This window comes from Ostrinia nubilalis, chromosome 7 (genome assembly GCF_963855985.1).
Source record: "Ostrinia nubilalis chromosome 7, ilOstNubi1.1, whole genome shotgun sequence".
Classification (NCBI taxonomy): Eukaryota; Metazoa; Arthropoda; class Insecta; order Lepidoptera; family Crambidae; genus Ostrinia; species Ostrinia nubilalis.
In genome coordinates this window covers 15112941-15134726 of record NC_087094.1, presented here as the reverse complement: position 1 = coordinate 15134726, position 21786 = coordinate 15112941, and the positions used below count along the sequence as shown (strand labels likewise).

At 35.7% G+C, this 21786-nt stretch overlaps 1 protein-coding gene across 16 annotated transcripts in view; it reads right to left on the bottom strand.

Moving 5' to 3' along the window:
- Positions 1–21786, bottom strand: part of LOC135073392 (mucin-2-like) — a 133030-nt gene that overhangs the window by 79247 nt on the left and 31997 nt on the right. For 15 of the 16 annotated variants that reach the window (XM_063967555.1, XM_063967557.1, XM_063967552.1 and 12 more), the window contains exon 3: positions 18320–18397. In XM_063967555.1, the coding sequence (XP_063823625.1) occupies positions 18320–18391 (72 nt within the window). In that variant the 5' untranslated portion in view covers positions 18392–18397. The remainder of the gene's footprint in view (positions 1–18319; positions 18398–21786) is intronic. The other variant, XM_063967553.1, reaches the window with a different exon arrangement.

The following is a 21786-nucleotide window of genomic DNA, read 5'->3' as shown; positions in this document are numbered from 1 at the left end:
ACTTTCAGCCACCCTAAAAGCTGTCTGGCAAGGCGAAGGAACCATCAGAAGTGTCTGGCTGATGAGGAAACTTCATCAAATGATAGTTCAAATATTTTATGTAAATATCAGCTTTTATAGTATGACGTAAGTAGGACTACATTTTCATGAACTTTAAGGTGTCTGGCTAAGGGCTGCCACCATGGTAGGTGTCTGTCAATTAATGACGTCATTTCTAATAACATTTTGAAGGAAATATCAAAAAATCAGCCTTTATACTTTGACGTAATTAAGTCGGTATTTTACACACCTTTAGTACCGTCTGTCTGCCAAAGCCACCATGACCCAAACTTCATGTTTGGCCATGGTTCTTAGGTATGTTGGGAGCATGCGCTGACAAACTTTCAGCCTTTATAAAATAACGTAGGTCTGGCGTTCACTAGCTCTTAGTCTATAACATCTGCACCGTGAAAACGAGTTAAGAGTTACGACTATTTCCGGGAAATTTTTAAATTACTTACCCGGGTAATTACTTACTAATCAGGGTTTAAGCTGGTTTTAGCTACTCTTAAATATCTCTGTATACTTTTAACAGTTCAATGTAATAATTAAGATGTAATTGTAAAAGTTGTTTACTCATAATAGAGATCAATATTGATGGTTAGTTTGTCTCTGTCACTCATATCGGTATAAGTAAATGCACTAAAATTACTACTTATAACAGCTATAAAAACATAATTTAATTAAAGTTTTTCAACAACAATAAATTATGTGCTACTCGTAGGTACAGGCGTGTGCCAACAATTAAAATAAACCTAAATTCACTCATAAATAAACTTAATAACCCTACAGCACACAATTACCACTTTAGTAGCGATGTTTAATACGACAGCTCCTATACATTTCCCAATTAAAATTCTATTTACCGCACAAAAACCTAACACTATAATTAGTGAGGCCGTGTCTAAGTGACCCCTAGCCTTGACCGGGGTTTTTATTGTCTGCCTTAGGTCGTGGGCTAGTCATAATTTCACACCAAACCATTCATCGTTTACATTTTTATACCTTTTAATAAACTACTAACTGTGACCCGCGGTGTTACCCGCGGTAAAAAGTACTATGTATTAATCCAGGGTGTCAGCTAACTCCATACTAAATTTTATTTAAATCGCTCCAGCCGTTTAGAGGTGAAGAAGTAACAAACATTACACACTTTCGCTTTTATAAATTAGTGTGATAAGATTTCCGTTATTTAAAGCCAGAAATTATTAATTACTAGCTGACCCGGCGAGCTTGGTACCACCAATAAAAAGTTGTCTTATCTATCTAGGTATACATATACTATGTTTAAGAGATAATGTAGGATTCTAATGGTGAAATAACATTTAAAAACTAGCTAGCTACTAGCTTTTATCTGTAGCTTCACCCGCGTGAATGTCGTACTATCACAGAAATACCTTATAATGCGCTTGTACCCTTTTAAAGTACCTAAACGGAACAAACCCATTCTAAATTTTTTCATGGGTCCCTAACTATCTCTATGCCAAATTTTTCATCAAATCCGTCGGTAATTTTGTGAAAGAGTTTCACTTCCTTGCAAACTTTCACATATAAAATATTTGTAGGATTAGTAGTAGAATCTGCACTAATTAATTTACACGAACTCTCTAATCTTATCATCTATCCACTTTTGTGACCGTTGCTCTTAAGATACATTAAGATACAGCTACCACTTGGTTGATCTTGATAATGAAATGGCTCAGTTCAACGCGAAGGTCGGTAAGGCTTAACAATGGGTGTGATAAGATGTGATAAGGTGGAAATAGAAGGAGCAATCATGTGCGTAATGTGATAATTTGTGTGGAAATTATAATTTTAATTGTGTATAAGTAGTAATAAGTTGGATTTAATAGAAAAAAAATAAGATTTTTGAATTGCATCCGGTGGTTACAATACGTTCGACATTTTATTATAATTTGCCTATGCCTCTATCCAAGCTTTTTAAGTAGGACAAAATTGTGCTCATTTTTTAAGAAGTATCAAGACATTTCAAACATTCTTATTTATCATTAAAAGCTAATAACTCTGTATAATATCACGATAATATCACGACTTACGTAGTATAAAACAAAGTCGCTTTCCGTTGTCTGTCCCTATGTACTTAGAGCTTTGAAATTACGCAACGGATTTTGATGCGGTTCCTTTAACAGATTGAGTGATTCAAGAGAAATGTTTTAATGTACACTTAGCACCCGTGCGAAGCCGGGGCGAGTCGCTAGTCTAGTTATAATAATTTTAAAGTGATCCCAAGACGAAAATGGACGGATTTTTGTCTAACCTATGATTTTTCTCTATGGTGTTAGTTATTTAAAAGAATGTTTGTAATTCGAGGTTCTATGGACATTTAAATAACTTAATAATTGGACCTACGATAATTGAATCGTAACTGTGACACACCCAGCAAATACGAGTACTAGTTTATTAACAAAGTGACAGTACTTTATCTACCAAAGTACAAGTTTAGGGTTCAACCGAAGGCCGTCACACGGAACCGAAAGACAATGGCTGTCAGTTAACTGCTGTTAACAATACTGGTAATGTGCGTTAACTAGCTAGCATATTAATTTGTTAACACTCATTACTTTTTGGACTCGAGTGTATGCGACATGCGTATTCACTTGGTGACAGCCGACTTAAGTTGCTTAAAAGCTTTAATTGTTACTCTTCTTGTACGCGTGATGAGGTAATACTTTCTAATTGTAATATTACAATAGTTTGCGTCTACCCAGTACCTAATGAGCACGTGCATTACCATGGAAGTTTATTAATGTATTCATAATATAGACCTATAGAGATATGCTCCAATCCGTCAAGTGAAATACCTTGTTTCTCATTTTAAATGAAATGATCAATATATTTTTGCTGATATCAATGAATTCTTAAACCCTGTACCTTAATGACCACTCTCTTTGTTTGAGAACTACAAAAAAATTCAAGTGAAAGTTTTCTGAGACGATTAAAAAAACTGTTAAGAAAAAGATTTAATTTTGTCCTTTAACTAGGTTCCATTTTTGTCTGTACCAAAATAAATCAAAATTGATTATATGGAGGTAAATCTAACACACAGACGGTTAATATGTCCATTGTCCATTATTAGAGAACGTAAAAAACGCACTCTATATCAACTTAGCTAAACACGAACCAATAAAATTGTGCAACTAGGTGAATCAACGCATTCTTACACTATCCCGGTTGCGAAGTGTTGGCAACGATACAAAGCGAGTACGTTCACTTATTATAAATGATGTACCGGATTACAGACGATCTGGCCGAAAGTGAAAGATGGGCATTATGTGCAGCAAACTTCGCTTCCCTCTTTCACCGTTAGGGTCAAATAGTTACTGTCCCAAAGACTTGATGACTTTTTGATACACAATAATTGCACAAGCTTGAATCCTCACAATTATAATTCCCAGGCGAAAATGCTCAAATCATGTGCATCGGTTACTTTAATCGGATCGAATTGTAACGGTTCAAAATACGTCTTTCTAGCCTTTGACTTCCATTGACGCTAACCGAAATGGATTTACGCGTACCGGAAAACGCAGCGTGGGACGTCCACCTACAAGGTGGACCGACGACATCGTAAAGGTAGCAGGGAAGCGCTGGACGCAGGCCGCTACGATTCGATCAACGTGGAAAGCATTAGGGGAGGCCTATGTTCAGCAGTGGACGTCCTATGGCTGAAATGATGATGATGATGAAATGGATTTATGGACCTAAAGACATGCTTCAGCCAAAGGACGTCTACTATTGGACAAAGGAGGCCCCTAGCAAAGATTTCTACAGCGACTGGTCCTGTGCTGCCATATTTAGGTTCTTCCCTCGACTCTGACCAGAACAGAATCGGTCCACCACGTAGCGTTTATTATCAGCTTATTTTAATAAAATTAATTCATTGTATGATTCACTGATATAAGTACTAAAAAATTTTATTAATCTGTAATCCGAAATACTCGTTACGTCGTGTATAAGAAAAATCTTACATAGACGACAAGCATTTGCTTTATTCTCAACAATAAAACACTTTATCTTTAAGATAGTAACATTAAAATATTTTAGGTAGGTATATAAACTAAATGTTTCTTTACAGGTCAAGTTCACCGAAGCAAGAACAATGGCCCAACATTCACCCAGGTGACAAATATGTAAGTTAATCACTTTTATAGCACTTATACAAATGACATAGAGTTCAAGTTATATCTATTTTTACAATTGTAACATATTTATTTTGTGCACGAGCCACGAACTGTGAAAAACTGTATTTAAATGCTAATCACGTTTTAAGTTACTAAAATGCATAGATACGCTTAGGCTGGCTTGCACCATCTTACTTTGACTTTGGCAAACGTCAAAAATCTGTCAAACTCCATACAAAATGCACCGGTTATCGTCATAATTACCGTTAAAGTTAGGTGGTGCAACTCACGCTTACTCTACATCTGGTAGACACAACATTATCTATACTTATAATAAATCTGTAGAGAAGTCAATTCTGTACATGAAATATATTTTCAAAATAACTATCAGGGGGTGATTAGTGATCGATACTGATGCCAAAAATGCAATCAGTAAAATTTTTGTCTGTCTGTCTGTCTGTCCGTCTGTATGTTCCTTATAGAAACAAAAACTACTCGACGGATTTTAAAGAAATTTGGTACAATTATTCTTCATACTCCTGGGCAACTTATAGGATACTTAGGAATTCCCACGGTAGCGGGAATTAGCCGGAAAATTCTTTTTTTATGAAAAATCTAAACCGCTTAAGTTAGACGCTTGAAATTTGGCATGAAGTTATCTTAGTAAACTTAGAGCTAATTGCAACAGGATATTGCAAAATTCCCACGGGTACGGGAATTAGCGGGAAAATCCTTTTGTATGAAAAAGTCTAAACCGCTTAAGTTAGACGCTAGATATTTGGCATGCAGGTATCTTAATAAACTTAAAGCTTAGTTACAACAGGATATTGCAAAATTCCCACGGGAACGGGAGTTAGCGGGAAAAAACATTTGTATGAAAAAATCTAAACCGCGTGATAGATGAAGGGGGTAAAACGGGATCCACGCGTACGAGTCGCGGGCGGCCGCTAGTATATAATATAATTATAGTTCTCTCTAGCTACAAACCTAGTCAGTTTAGTATGAAGGAAAAAAAATCACTGTACATTTTTTAATATGGCGACCTTAACGTTTGACAGGCGATGACAGACTAACAAAGTCTTTATTTCCTCGAGTACCTATTTTCAGACGGCGACAGACTAACTGCCTTTATTTTTACTGCAAGTATTATTATAATAAGAGGAGTTGAGTTCATTAAGTTAACTTTAGATTTTATATTTTTGCTATTAAAATAACGGGTAGTTTTAATATTTAATTTAAATTAAATAAAACTCAAATTGGGAGAGGCCTTTGTCCAGCAGTGGACGTCATTTGGCTGAAATTCGAACGAAAACTCAAATTATTTTCTTTAGTCTAAGTGCTCATTTTGATCGAGTGAATTGCAATAATTGAAATCTTTTCCAATTATCTTTAAAATTACGATTATTTGATATGTTTATCATTATTTATTTCACAGTCATATATTTTTAACACACTTCAATAAATAATTCAATCAATTAAGTAAATTCACGTCTTCAAATATAATAATAAAAAATAATTATTTAAAACTGACAGAATTCAATATTGATGATTGTCTATAATTAAGAATGAATTAGTTACAGCAATATAAATATTATCGAAATAAAATTGGAATTCCGCCAATCTTCTTCAGTTCTTCACTTTAGATTTAGATTATTTCATAAAGAGGTAATAAATAACATTTAGATCCATTCTGTAGATGCCCAAGAATATATTTAAGTTTTTAATAAGTACGAGTATGTATTGAAATTGAGTTTTTAACGTCACATCGTTAATCCCTGCTCCAGCAATCAATAAGTTTAACGATCTCAATGATCTAACATTCCGCTTATTTGTTGTTTGCACGCGAATGATTCGCGATAAAGTCATTTAAATTCAAAATACCTAACGATAAAAATCTTCAAAGATTTAAAGCGAAAAATGTGCATTGATGCAATTTGTACCGCCTGATTATTTAACAAATTATTATCTGTCATCAAGATATTTTTAGATATAAGATAAAAATACATAGGTACAAGATAAAAATATTATTAGTTTATGTCACCTACACCAATTTCAAAGTTAAAACAGCAAAATTCAAAATCGGGATTGCCTTTATTTACAAATCGTCAAATAATTAAAATAGAAAAATCACAGTTTTCTTATTGATAAAAATTTCGTTAATCTTTTAAGGATTCGGTTCATCTTTCTTTCTCATCATCATCTTTCAAGCGAATGTTTAGTTAAAAAAATAATTAAAATACCAATATGCAAAATATGTATAAAAATCTTGAATGCAGTTAATATGCAAATGCGCAATGAAACGTTTCAGAGCCGTTGCATTGCTTGCACTTTCCATAATGGTATGATTACTGCAATCACTCTCGCGCACGATACGTGGAATAAAATGATTTATTTATTGCCTCATGCTGTAATGTCAATAACTGCATGTACCTACAGCTATTGTTACTAAGCTGGTAGGTATAGACAGTATGCTACCGATATTGAGTCATTTATCATCATCATTTCAGCCAGAGATGGCCTCTACTGAACCACACTGAACCTAGGCCTCCCCCAATGATATTCATATTGATTGATTGATTTTCATATTCCTGCAACCTTTAAGAGATCGTCATATTAAGTAATTACTAAATATGGTCTTAGGCTTTAGGACTATCGACTGACATACTTTTTATGATGCGTTCGCGTTATCCTTTTAAAGTAAATTTTAGACAAAAAAATGAGGCAAGTTTTGAATTGTATATCTATAGTGACGTGCTGTCACGGAAGTTTCAGGTGCGATTGTGGTCAAATACCTGCCTTGTTTTGCATAAAAAAAGTACATACTCATAATGTCTAAGCAACTAAGCAATGACCGATAAGTCCTAAAACTTTGACAAGCCGAAAACATCGCGACAGACACGGGAAAAATGCTAGGCTCGTGTATCATTATTGTAACGAGCATCTTTGGACATCAAGTAGAAGAGCTTTGCCACCACAAGACCATACTTCATGTCACCATTACGCAAGCACGAACTATACTTAACAGTAATCGTCGCCGGCGCATGCGATGCGCTCGATTCATGCGCCAGATTTACAATTTGACACAAATTGCACGTCAATTTTGAGTTATTTTCGACAATGCACTTTGGTAACCGCTCGTTTAATGTCTAATGCAACCGTACTCGTGCTCGACAATTATCGAGTATTACCGTGATGGGTCCCTTATATAGGGTGGAATTTTGTAATGCCACCTGGAGGGAAAGTAGGTACTCTTAATATTGTAGATATATTTTTTTTCTCAAAGAAAACATTCCTTTATTTTTGAAAAGAAATAAAACTGCATTCAACGATTTCCAAAAATTTGCTTACCACACCCGGGAATCGAACCAACTAAAATCTGTTAAAAATTATACCCTGTATTTTTATTATAATATCGATCGTTAGGGTTAAGTATAACGATTAAATCTCTCTAACAAACTTGATAAATCAAATGAAAGGAAAACCATGAAATCTTAAATTATTTGAATTATGAACAGAAAATTGTATGGTATGGTAGTGAATTTTCGAAAAAAAATCGAAAATCTTTGAATGCAGTTCTCTTTCTTTTCAAAAATAAAGGAATGTTTTCTTTCAGTAAATTTTTCTCTCTACAATATTAAGAGTACTTTCCCTCCAGGTGGCATTACAAAATTCCACACTGTATAAAATTAGATTGTGACTACTACATAAAGGGATATGATATTAAGTTACTTAAAACGCTGAGTATCTAAAAATAATCAGCGAAAGAATGTTAGCCACCGTTTTCAGACACTCTTATTTTGTAACTACGCCAAAAATTCGTTTTAAACTCAGTCATAGGTACTAATGTGATTACTTTTATTGGTTGGATTTCAATACTTGGACCCATCTCATGCTTGGATTAAGCGTCGTGTTTAAACTGTGATTTTAAAATTCGGGCCGCAACGACTCTACACCTTTGCAGCGTCATAATAAATCGATTGTTACTAAATAAACGAATTGACGTTTTCACAGAATTTCATAATCATAATAGTAATAAGCGAGTATTCGTAACTAATCTTGGCGGGCGTCAACCTCGCTTTCTATAGGCTTAACGATCGGCCACAGTTCTCGATGGACAGATAATTGTCTTACGCACCGCCGACTCCGGCACGCGAAGATTGTGCTCACAATGAGTGTGTGCTTGGCAAGCTCATGCTTCGGTGGTTTCGAGCGATGAGCACTGGCCAATTGAGGAATTCTAATTGAGGTTTATCTTCTGCATTAGTCGGTAATGGTTTGATGCATGGTAGAGATTTTTGTCATGTTAACGCTTAGCATTATAGTTTGGCTTAATGATGATTCTAAGATGCAACATGACGTAATAAAATATGTGTTTAGAGAACGATACCTTGCACACGCCTTCATGCCTTGATGATGAAAGCTACTTTTTAAATAATTTGACTGTTAGCTATTAAATTGCCATAGTTTGCATGATGTGCAGTTTGTTTTTCTTAGATTAATTAATCCCTATCAAAGTACTTCAGTCATCTCATCCTTTTGAGACTTGGCTCACTTTTAGCTTGGTCCACGGGCTAAGTCGCCGATTTGAATTTTTAAATAATTTTTCTTCCAGTGACTGGGCCCACCTTCAATGTTTTATTAATAACACCAAGCTAAAAGTGGGCCAAGTCACTGGAAGACTCATCCTTTTCACTGTATTTTTTTCTCTTATTTTTTATCTACAACGAGGAAGCTCTTTTCTTGGATCAGATTCTCCTCGACCATGTATATTTTATTGTCTTTACATGCTTTATACCTTTTTAGTATTCCTTCACATAATCCTCTAAGAAATATTTAGTTTCTGAACTATTTTACTCTACTAAAATACTAACTGAAATTTCAGTTCAATATTTTAGAGAAAAAATCCTGTAATAAGAAATATTTAGATTCTGAACTAACAATTTCCTATAAAAAAAAACATTAGCTGACAATAAAATTCAATGTTTTTTTCTAAAATATTGGGTTAACGAACCGGTAAAGTCGTAATAAGTGCTATATTGCTACAAAAATGTACAGTTTGACGTCATTGTAGTCTATAACTTTTTTTCTCATGGAGTAAGCCCGTATGGCCAGCTGTAGAGTAAGCCAAATCCTCCATTTATCTGGTAACTCGTGCAGTGGATGCTGAATGACTTGATTATGATGATAAAGGCGTACTGATTAATCTTGGAAAAGAATCCTGAGTGTATTGAGGGAGAGAATTTTCTGCGGTGAATACACTTGTATCTCTCTTCTATCATCATCATCATTTCAGCCTCAGGACATGCACTGCTGAACATAGACCTCCCCTAATGATTTTCAGATTGACCGGTTGGCAGTGGCCTGCGTCCTTTTAAGTAATTTTATTACTTGTTAAAGACAACTAATAAAGTCAAGAGACAAGGGAATTACGTATTATAATATTGTTAAATATGAACCACAGCCAGGCATAATAATTGTGAAACGCGGGCGCACTCGGTCAACTACCAAGGCTATTCGGCGATCGATTTCATACTTAATACAGTGGACACTGTTGCTAGCTCGCTTTAGTATGATCAGGTTCTGTTTGCACTGCAAGTCATTGAGACTTTTGTCTTAACAAGTTTGCGACTGAGAGCATTTTGTTACCTTTTATGGAATTCATTAAATCAGAGTGTAAAGATTACCTTGATGAATTTTCATTTGAATCGAAGCGCCTATTGCTGATTTAATCTTGCAATCTTCCTGCTTTATATTGACGATGGCACATTCAACAAAACATCTAATTGCGGTCCCAATATACCTAGTTAAGTGGATTTATGGACTGGGATTACATGTATAAACTTAATGTCTTTTACCGTTCAATACAATAATATTCCTTTAGACTTAAATAAGAAAGACAGGGATCTTAACGCGACATTTATTAATGAGTTACATAATGTACTCATGGCTTGACGTTTTGGCTGCCATGCTGTAGTGTTGTATGTAGTGTTCCTTTAGTTTAGTGTATTATCTCGTGACAAAAACACGTCATTTACTGGTTATTCAAATGATTTGATTTATTAATGAACCTGATCAAATCTAGACTACTTATTTAAAATTTTCGCCCCTCTGAATCATTGGCTAACTGAATGAGTTAGCAAACAACTAGGTACCTAATATAGGATAGTTGTATTTTTAATCTTATGACAGGTTAGGACACGGTTTCGACACTTTAAAATTATGCAGTTAAAAGATAAATAGATCTATAAAAGATCTTGTATCACTGCACAAGGTCTGTCGTAGGTACTGTCAGCTGGTTATTAATGTAGTAAAAATATGAGTTAAAAAGCATTTAGCCAGCTGTTAATGATTCAGCGCAAGCGCAAGTGTCTACGATAAATGAGATAAATGATACGGTGCATGGAACGGACTGGTCACGTAACAAACTTCATAAATACCTGCACGCATTTATATGGCTGACTTGTGTTTGAAGACTGGACAGTTCGTGTATTAATTTATGTTAACTCTAAGCTAGGTGGATCGACGATCTGGTTAAGGTCGCGGGAAGAACCAGGAAGCAGCCAGCGCAGGACCGGGCGTTATGGAAATCCTTGGGGGAGGCCTTTGTCCAACAGTGGACGTCATTTGGCAGAAACGAACGAACTCTTAACTCTAGCTATTCCATATTATGAGGAATGAGGGTTTCCTTAATTGCGTTTACCAGTTGGCGCTAAAGCAGTAAGAGGACTATCGCATTTGCAATCACCAGGTTGGCGCCACTGTCGAGTAAGGTCCTATTACTCACCTGTGGCGCTAACTTAAGAAGCAAACTTGACCTTCACTGGTTGGGTTTTTATAGCGATCAAGCTGTAGATCCTGGCTACACAGGAGTTGCAGTGGTGGGAACGAGAGGTGGGAATAGTCCCGAAACTCAAGAAGCGTATTTCAGGAAACCGTCATTTCAATAAAACGTCTGCTAATAGCATTCAATTGCATAAATGTTAATTCCAACTTGCTTGTTTGTAAGATTTGTATATAGATAAGGACATAAACACCTTGATATAAACACTGAAAGGTATCTAGAGTAATGTTTAAAACAAGTTGGCACTAACTAAATGACTCATGCTGGCGAATAAAATTAATAAGTAACACAGGAAATCAATGTGAAACTTTACCGGTTCGTTAACCCAATATGTTAGAAAAAAACATTGAATTTTATTGTCAGCTAATGTTTTTTTTTATAGGAAATTGTTAGTTCAGAATCTAAATATTTCTTATTACAGGATTTTTTCTCTAAAATATTGAACTGAAATTTCAGTTCTGTGATAAGAAAAAAATCCTGTAATAAGAAATATTTAGATTCTGAACTAACAATTTCCTATAAAAAAAAACATTAGCTGACAATAAAATTCAATGTTTTTTTCTAACATATTGGGTTAACGAACCGGTAAAGTTTCACATTGATTTCCTGTGTTACTTATTAATTTTATTCGCCAGCATGAGTCATTTAGTTAGTGCCAACTTGTTTTAAACATTACTCTAGATACCTTTCAGTGTTTATATCAAGGTGTTTATGTCCTTATCTATATACAAATCTTACAAACAAGCAAGTTGGAATTAACATTTATGCAATTGAATGCTATTAGCAGACGTTTTATTGAAATGACGGTTTCCTGAAATACGCTTCTTGAGTTTCGGGACTATTCCCACCTCTCGTTCCCACCACTGCAACTCCTGTGTAGCCAGGATCTACAGCTTGATCGCTATAAAAACCCAACCAGTGAAGGTCAAGTTTGCATCTTAAGTTAGCGCCACAGGTGAGTAATAGGACCTTACTCGACAGTGGCGCCAACCTGGTGATTGCAAATGCGATATTCCTCTTACTGCTTTAGCGCCAACTGGTAAACGCAATTAAGGAAACCCTCATTCCTCATAATATGGAATAGCTAGAGTTAAGAGTTCGTTCGTTTCTGCCAAATGACGTCCACTGTTGGACAAAGGCCTCCCCCAAGGATTTCCATAACGCCCGGTCCTGCGCTGGATGCTTCCTGGTTCTTCCCGCGACCTTAACCAGATCGTCGATCCACCTAGCTTAGAGTTAACATAAATTAATACACGAACTGTCCAGTCTTCAAACACAAGTCAGCCATATAAATGCGTGCAGGTATTTATGAAGTTTGTTACGTGACCAGTCCGGTCCATGCACCGTATCATTTATCTCATTTATCGTAGACACTTGCGCTTGCGCTGAATCATTAACAGCTGGCTAAATGCTTTTTAACTCATATTTTTACTACATTAATAACCAGCTGACAGTACCTACGACAGACCTTGTGCAGTAATACAAGATCTTTTATAGATCTATTTATTTTTTAACTGCATAATTTTAAAGTGTCAAAACCGTGTCCTAACCTGTCATAAGATTAAAAATACAACTATCCTATATTAGGTACCTAGTTGTTTGCCAACTCATTCAGTAAGTTAGCCAATGATTCAGAGGGGCGAAAATTTTAAATAAGTAGTCTAGATTTGATCAGGTTCATTAATAAATCAAATCATTTGAATAACCAGTAAATTACGTGTTTTTTGTCAAGAGATAGAACAGTACCTACATGAAAATCTAAAGGAACACTGATGTATGGAACGGTAAAAGATATTAAGTTTATACATGAAATCCCAGTCCCAGAAATACATAAATGTTTTTAACTAGATATTGTCAGGTTACAAAGTGTTTTGTTGAATATGCCATCGTCAACTGAAAACAGGAAGATTGCAAAATTGAATCAGCAATAGGCGCGTCGATCCAAATGAAAATTCATCAAGGTAATCTTTACACTCTGATTTAATGAATTCCATAAAAGGTAACAATATGCTCTCAGTCGCAAACATGTTAAGACAAAAGTCTCAATGACTCGCAGTGCAAACAGAACCTGATCATACTAAAGCGAGCTAGCAACAGTGTCCACTGTATTAAGTATGAAATCGATCGCCGAATAGCCTTGGTAGTTGACCGAGTGCGCCCGCGTTTCACAATTATTATGCCTGGCTGTGGTTCATATTTAACAATATTATAATACGTAATTCCCTTGTCTCTTGATTTTATTAGTTGTCTTTAACAAGTAATAAAATTACTTAAAAGGACGCAGGCCACTGCCAACCGGTCATTCTGAAAATCATTGGGGGAGGTTTATGTTCAGCAGTGAATGTCCTGAGGCTGAAATGATGATGATGAGAGAAGAGAGATACAAAGTGTATTCTCCGCAGAAAGTTCTCTCCCTCAATACACTCAGGATTCTTTTCCAAGATTAATCAGTACACCTTTATCATCATAGTCAAGTCATTTAGCATCCACTGCATAAGTTACCCGAGGTAAATGGAGGATTTGGCGTACTCTCCAGCTGTCCAGACGGGCTTACTCGATGAGAAAAAAAAGTATAGACTACAATAACGTCAAACTATACATTTTTGGTAGCAAAATAATACTTATTACGACTTCGTAAGATACGCTGTCATCTCTATAATACGCTGAACGTTATACACATTCATAATAATGCATTTAGAGCCCAAGAATCCGACACCAAGCTGTCAAAACAATGTTCCGGGCCGTTGTTACAGTTTTACAACTGAACGCTTCAGTGATTTTGGATGCTATTAAATATCAATGAAGCAAACCTGTCCAAATTATTAAGTTGCAATTAGCTCTTGAAACTAAGACATTGATTAAAATCGATGGTAAACCAACATCCATTAAACTAATATCGAATAGAATCGAGTTCACGTTAAATGAGTTTAATATTTAGACAGAATAATAGATTCTGTGGCAAACCAAATTCCATTTGCCAAAACGTTTCAAGTGTTACATTAAAGGGTTTGCCAACAATTTTGTTATGACGTAAGTATTATACTTTATGCCTATGGAAATAGAGGTGGTATTTGTGTATAATTGAATCGCAAACAGCCTGACCCTGTTGTTCACTTAGGCCATGAAACGCGCGTGCCAACTGACAAGTCCACGAATTCCATTAACATGTTTGTTTTGCCAAAGTTCCGTTGCAATTATCTAACTTTCTTGCTCTATATTTCTTTTTTGTTAGGGCAAATAGAATTTGGGCGTATTACCAGGCCTGTTCATCTCCGTGAGTTTACATCGAAAACAAAACACGCACGATTGCCCCCTACAGGAGTACTATTCGACAAGGCCTCACATACGAGCGAACTTTGACTCACGCACGCGTATTCTTGTGTATGATGGAAAAAATAAAGAAAATGGTGTACTAAATACTGTGCAGTATTTAACTGCCTAAATAATAATAAAAACACAGAATGTACTTTTTTAAGTTGCCTGAAGACACTGAGAGGTAAATAAGTAGTTAATATTATTCATGATAATTCATGCTAAATCATGTATTTCCTCCGCCATTTTCTGCAGTTTGGCACCTCACGTCACATCATTTTACCGAAGTCAGCCCTATAGCTTCGGCGCAGTACCGATCACTGACGTTTGTCAATAAAACTTTTGACAAACTTGCTTGACTCTTGAGACAAGCTAAATTACACCATATTGTTAATGACATTGAGCATAATTTTTTTTAAATACCTTCGCGAAGTAAAACTTCTGTACGTAGTACTTATTATTATTCTGTGGTATTACTTCTTGTCTACACTAATATTATAAAGAGGAAAACTTTGTTTGTTTGTTTGGTTGTAATGGATAGGCTCAAAAACTACTGGATCGTTTTTAAAAATTCTTTCACCATTCGAAAGCTACATTATCCACGAGTAACATAGGCTTAATTTTATTTTGGAAAAAAATAGGGTTCCGTAAAATATGTAGATAATGTAGTCCACGCGCGCGAAGCCGCGGGCGGAAAGCTAGTGAATGATAAAATTATGGGTAGCGCATTTTCTTACATAACTTTTCAATTCCTATCATTGGAGGTCCGAAAATATTTCTCATACAATTTGATACCATAATGATCATTCTTCATAAAAAAATTAAAACCTACATATTTAAAAACATCATCATTGATATTCATAATATCACTAATCATACACTTAGTTTTTACTAATATTTGTTTTCATATATTTTTCTATACTAATGATCGAAACTCATAATCATTCGAATAAATAACTATAATATTCATAAATGTGTATATCCTAATATTTGTTTTCATAATTAGTCATAAGTGTATTTATCCATGTTATTGAAAATCATGATGTCTATATTCGTACTAAATCGTATTTTAACATTAAAATAATTTGAATTGGTCCAAAACAGGCAATATTTTGTGCCACAAAACTAACGTGACAGAAACGAATCTCTGCAAAACCGACTCCACGTAGTCTTGTCTGCCCTACCCCTAGAGTGATATGACCCCAAAAGATAAGGAGACATGTAAAGTGCCCCATAAGGGCTACCTTTTTCTTTTTTTATTATTTTCTATTGACGTTCATAAGTGCCACTTGTGGTCTAAACTGAATAAATATTTTTGATTTTGATTTTGATTTTGAGTGTAATTTAAAAGCCGGAGGCGCGGAGGGAGCGCAGCCCTCGCCCGCTGTAACGAGGCTCAGGCGCCCGGGTGAGCTGGAGCGGCTGAGGCTGGTCGCCGAGGCGCCGAAGGCACCGATGGCGATCCAAAAAGCCGAAGCTGCGGAAGCAAGCGTGGGCGCCTGAGCCTCGTTACGCAAGGGCGGAAGGGCTGCACATCCCGCAGCGCCGGAGACGAGGAGATACCAATGCATGCTGCATGCTTGCTTTCATGCTGCATGCTCTGCATGCTTATCTACTCTATTAAATTATATATGATTTTTTTAAAGATACGAGTATGTCTGTTATAAAGTAAATTATTCTGAACAACAACATTATGAGTTGAAGTATGTTCTTAGTAACAACATTATTAATTAAAACAATATGATCAATGAATGTTATGAAGAAAAAAGATCTGAAAATAAAAATTATGTATTTTAAATGGTTCTTGGTAGTGACAGTATTGATAAAAAAATTATGATTACTAACTGTTATGAGCTCCGATGGTAGTAATAAAAATGTATGAATAAAAAAAGTATGAAAAATAAAATTATGAAGAGAGATTATTATGAACACAAATCGGTAGTAAGACAAAGAATAGGATTTAGAATTTTATGTGAGCCAATATAGAACCAAAATTATGATATTATATTAATTATATTTTGTGTAAATCACTACAACGTGTCTTGTAGTATGTCTGCTGGCATAGATAATGAACTTGTTTTGCTATAAATAAGTAGTCTAAATTACTACTTACATAAAGTAAGAGGTGCTGATCTAAACCCAATTTTGCATCACTCAGTGATCACTATGGACAATATTTATTATGATGTAACCATTACATAGACATGATGTGAGGTTTGCTCACACATCAATAACCGTTACATCGCTGGTTTAGGAACCACAATCCGTTTTTAATACGGAAGCAAATATTATTCGTATTAACCTCTCGCTATGAAACTTTCAAATTATACAATCTTATGGAACAAATCTTAAAATAATAATTTTGACATATTGGTGTAACTCAACAGTTTTTATTGGTAGCAAATGAATGATTCAACAATTCTATGGCTCACTTCCTAAATCTGCTTCCGTATTTCCGGAACGATTCATCCCACTCACTCATAAGTCATAACAGAAACAGAGACAAATAGCTAAAAATGCGGAAATGGATCTAAAGTTTGGTAGTATTTAAAAGTTGAAACCTTTCTACATATTATTATCAGGTATTCGAATGGGACAGAACAAAAGCTTTTTAAAGCAAAAAGTTTGTGCTTAATGAAGCGACATGGATCTTTATCTAAAAATAGCTCCATTTTATTTATTTAAGAAACGTTAAAGCTTGACATTGGCCTCTTCAGGTAAAGTAAATGCTTGTGTTAGAAGTGGACTCACTATAATAGTCAAGTAGTTGTCGGAGACCAAGTAAGCATGCTCTTGAATTGATAGCCAGATGCTTACACCATGGGTTATTGTCGTCACGAAGCGCACCCATTTTCAACCTTTTTATTAAAAGGTGCACTTCTAGGAATACCTCCTCTCAAGCTTTTTTTTATGGATAACAAGGCAGGTATTTGATCACAATCACATCTGGTGTTATGTCAGATGCAGTCTAGGATGGTGCATATTTGCTCTGTAAGTGCCTATTCACTCTCGCCTTAAAAAGACCCGGATTTAGTGTCCGAGAAAGACAGCAGCAGGCAGTGAATTCCAGTCCCTCCCTAGCTGTTCGCATTATAAAAGAGTTATCGAAACGTTTAGTGCGAGCTGGTGGAATGTCGACAAGCTTCGCGTTGTTTCGGGACTATTCCCACCTCTCGTTCCCACCACTGCAACTCCTGTGTAGCCAGGATCTACAGCTTTACCGCCACAAAAACCCAACCAATGAAGGTCAAGTTTGTCCCGGGGGAAAGTTAAACTGTCATTGGATCCGCAACGAAATTAATCAGAAGAACATAGGGGACTTCGAAATTAGGGTTCTACTTCCCTCCATTGCAAAGCGGATGACAGATGACAAAGGTTTAAAACCTTTAAGAAAAGATTATGCACCACGGACAATAAATATCAATTAAGGGGGCCCAATTTTATTTACAATAAACAGAATATTTTTTTTTTAAACTAAGGCAAACTTAACTCTAAACAAAATAAAAATATAAACTTATTTTACTCAAAAATAAAAGTGTGTCCGTGAGGCAAAGAGGCGAGAATGCTGGCTGCATTTCCTCGCTGAATGGCAATACTAAGCCTTTGTGCAAGGAAAGAGCCAGCATTTAGATTTTCCGAAATTTTAATTAATTTAGGGGAAATGGTCCGAAACAGTAATTTAGCATTCGGTCCCCAAGGTTCGAAGGTCTCGACACCAAAAGGCGCAAATATGTAGTCATTAGAAAGTGACTCATATTTGCGCCGTTTGGCTAACTCAGCCGACTCTGCTGCAGCCCCAGCTTTAGCAACTGATTCCCTGAGGTGGGAAGGGGCTAAAGTATCGACACATGTAGCGTCTCAAACTAAAGCCCGTCCCCGTTCCCAGGGAACCAGAGTGAGACCATCAGGTCTCTTGCCATCATCACGGACCAATCCTTAGCAACTACCTGCCAATAATATTCGCGTTGTTTGTATAGTAATGACTCACCTGTGTGGTCCGAAGGGCGCTGGCGACGGCAAGCAGCGCGAGCGCAGCGCTGCACCACACACTAATCCGCATGCTGCGCTGCAACAAGCATAAAAGTAGATTTAGTTTCCATAATAACAGTCAATTAAAATAAATCGTTCGTTCCTTCGATCGTTTCAGCCAAATGACGTCCACTGCTGGACAACGGCCTCCCCCAAGGTTTTCCACAAAGAACGGTCCTGCGCTGCCCAGGTAAAATAAATAATAATCATAAAAATAAACGCATAAAATTCTAATTTTAAAACATAAGTAGGTTGTTGTAAAGACACACGAAAATAACTGTCAATATTAAGATATCACAACCAAAAAAAAAACAAAATAATGTCATTTGTATTTTTTTTTATTACTGAAATGTATCTAATTCGAATTTGAAATGCTAGGCCATATTTTTTATAATCTCAGAAAATTGCGGCTTTCAAAGATGAGGAAGATAAATTGTTAAGAGTAGGCGCACACCATTGATTTTTCGTCGGCCGATAGTTTAGTCGGGCAGTTGATCAGTATGGGCATGTATGGGAGTGCGCACACTACGCCGATTCGATTTGGCCGATTCTTCATACAAATTAAAATCGGGCACAACTATCGGCCAACTAAAAATCAACGGTGTGCGCTTACTCTAAGAGTTTGATGTTGTCCAATGCTGGTCCTCTACCACTCTACATAAGTGGCAAAAAGACATGGAAACAAAATTCCCCACTGTGTAATGGGATACAGACCTCGCTATCGTAAAAATACATCATGAAAGTCAGACCCATCAATCCCAGAAGCTCTCACCGCGTCACTTTCGTTTTCGTCGGTTGATATTTAAAAAGAAACAACACAGACTGCCATATCGGATTCCAGTTATGTTGGTGATAATAATGATTTTTTATTAAAGTTCACTCGTATTGATATTCCGCTTTAAGCCACGTACTAATTGATTTTCAAAATCAATATTCGTATTAATCCAACCCGCCTGCCAAGCGTGGGGATTATGGCAAAACCCTCCACTATAGTGGAGGAGGCTCATAGTCCAGCAGTGGACTGTAAAGGGCTGTTGATGATGATGATGATTCGTATTAATTTAATCATGATCTTTTTATGTTAGAAATGTTCACTGTGCACACTTATCACATATCTACATAGCTTGATTTGAATAATAAACGAATGAATATAATTTTCTCTTTTAGTTACTAAGTTTTTTTCTATTATGATAAACATATAAAAGCAAGTAATCCTACTAATATTATAAATGCGAAAGTTTGGATGTCTGGATGTTTATTACTCTTTCACGCAAAAACTCTGAACGGATTTTGATGAAACTTTACAGTATTATTTTTTATAACCCAGAATAATAGGCTGTAATTTATGACGATCTGTGACGAACTAACTTTCAGGCGAGTGAAACCGCGGGCAAAAGCTAGTATAATAATAAATGATGCGCGTTAATAGAAGAAAGTTATTGAATGATAAAAGTTGTATTGAAATTTAAACTTCCATTACATTTGAAGGCAAAGTGAGATTTAAGTTAAAACCTGCACAAAAACAAAGAATTTCTTCTAGGTAGGTAAATTTACCTACACAGCATAAATATTTATATTTATGCTGTCATATCCTGAATCTACATCGAGCTGCAAAATCAATAATGACTAATATTTTCAGCTATTTATGTCCATTGCAATGTGCAACAATCAAATCAGATTAAATCATGCACCATTTACCCCCCAATTACTTTTGCAAACGCACTGTGTGTACAGTCAGCCACGTTAATGGGTGAATTAGTTGTGGAATTTAGTTGTGAATAACTTAAGTGCGAATGATTGGCAGGAGCTATGAATATTTAGGTGACAGCGAAAATTGGAGCAATAATTTACGATTAGTCACGCAAACCCATCTATTTATTTAATTAAGTTACTCCAGGAATTATGTTAAATAAATGTAAAAAAAATATTGTGTGTAAAATTTAAAAATATTATAACATCATTTACCGAATTTTCAGTCAATTAAGAGTAATTGAAAATTCGGTAAATGATGTTATACTTCATATTTTATGATTATGCAATAAATACATATACGAGTAGCTAAACTACGTATTTACAAAACACATAATATTATAATATATTATTATTTTTAGTGCTTTTGATTTGATTTCACAAAGTAAATAGCTGTTTTCTATTTTTTAACAGTTTCTACCTCTAAGGGCAGGTTCTTACGTATGCCATCTTTCAGCATGATTTCTTTTTCTTGAGGGCTCGTGAGTTACGTTGGTCCCTCCCTATTACTGCTCCAATAGTTGTAACTAGACCAGAGACAGCACAAAACCATAACCAAAGCAATTGAACAAACAACGTAACGACCATGTTCCCTCACAATTACCCAGAACGCAGTGTACAGTCAGTGCATATCTGTTGCAACTGCACCGCTTTCGTTGACCGGCTTGCTTTATAGAGCGACGACACGCCTGACGTAATGGAATAATTGTTGCACCCCACTCGTGGTACAGTCCCCTAAATGCAACAGTACTAAAATTAAAGGCAAATATTCGAGGGTCAGCCGTGTAGCCATTGCTATGAGCCGCCAGTTAAACAAAATTAAAATTACTTCAAGAAATGCATCTTGATATTGAAAGGTAGATAGTATCGGAGATAGTGTTTTTAAAGTTAGTGAGCTAGCAGACATGACATAATAATACACAATGAGTAATCAAGGTACCTATGTAGATAATATTTTTTTTTTTATGTGATAGGAGGCAAACGAGCAGACGGATCACCTGATGGTAAGTGATTACCGACGCCCATAGACACCCGCAGACCCAGGGGCGTTACATAATAATATACGTAGATAATAATAATATAAAGCAATTTAAAAAAAAAACCTCTTAAATTTGCATAATCCCTGGAACCCTTGTAGTCGCATGAAAACGCGGTAAAAATTGATTTATATTATGTGGTCACTTGTAATTGAAGGGCTAAATAAAATACTAGTTACTGACGAAGCGTCCCAAGATTTGTAAAAGATTTTAAATTAATTTTGATAATAGACTTCACAAGAAATACATATTTATGACTGACTGTATCACAGAAGATAAACATTAGATTCACGCGCGCGATACAAAACTATTAATGTAATTAGACAACTGTCGGATCAGGGTCAAAGAAACAGTCTAGATCATTCGTGAGATCTTGATCGACATTGTTCCCATTTTTGACACAATCACGCTTTCGTGATTGTGTCCTGGGTTCTGGCAGAAAGTTTTAAAATATAACGTAACATTCAACAGGTTTTGGTTAAATAAAGTTACAAATAGCTTAGCTATTACTCTTATTCAAAACAAGGGATTCCTCTACTGTATAATTCACTTTCTCAAAACATGCTTAAGGAAGGGAATACTTGAATTGATGCAAAAACAAAAGATCTACAACACCCATGTACGACTCCATCCATAGTCA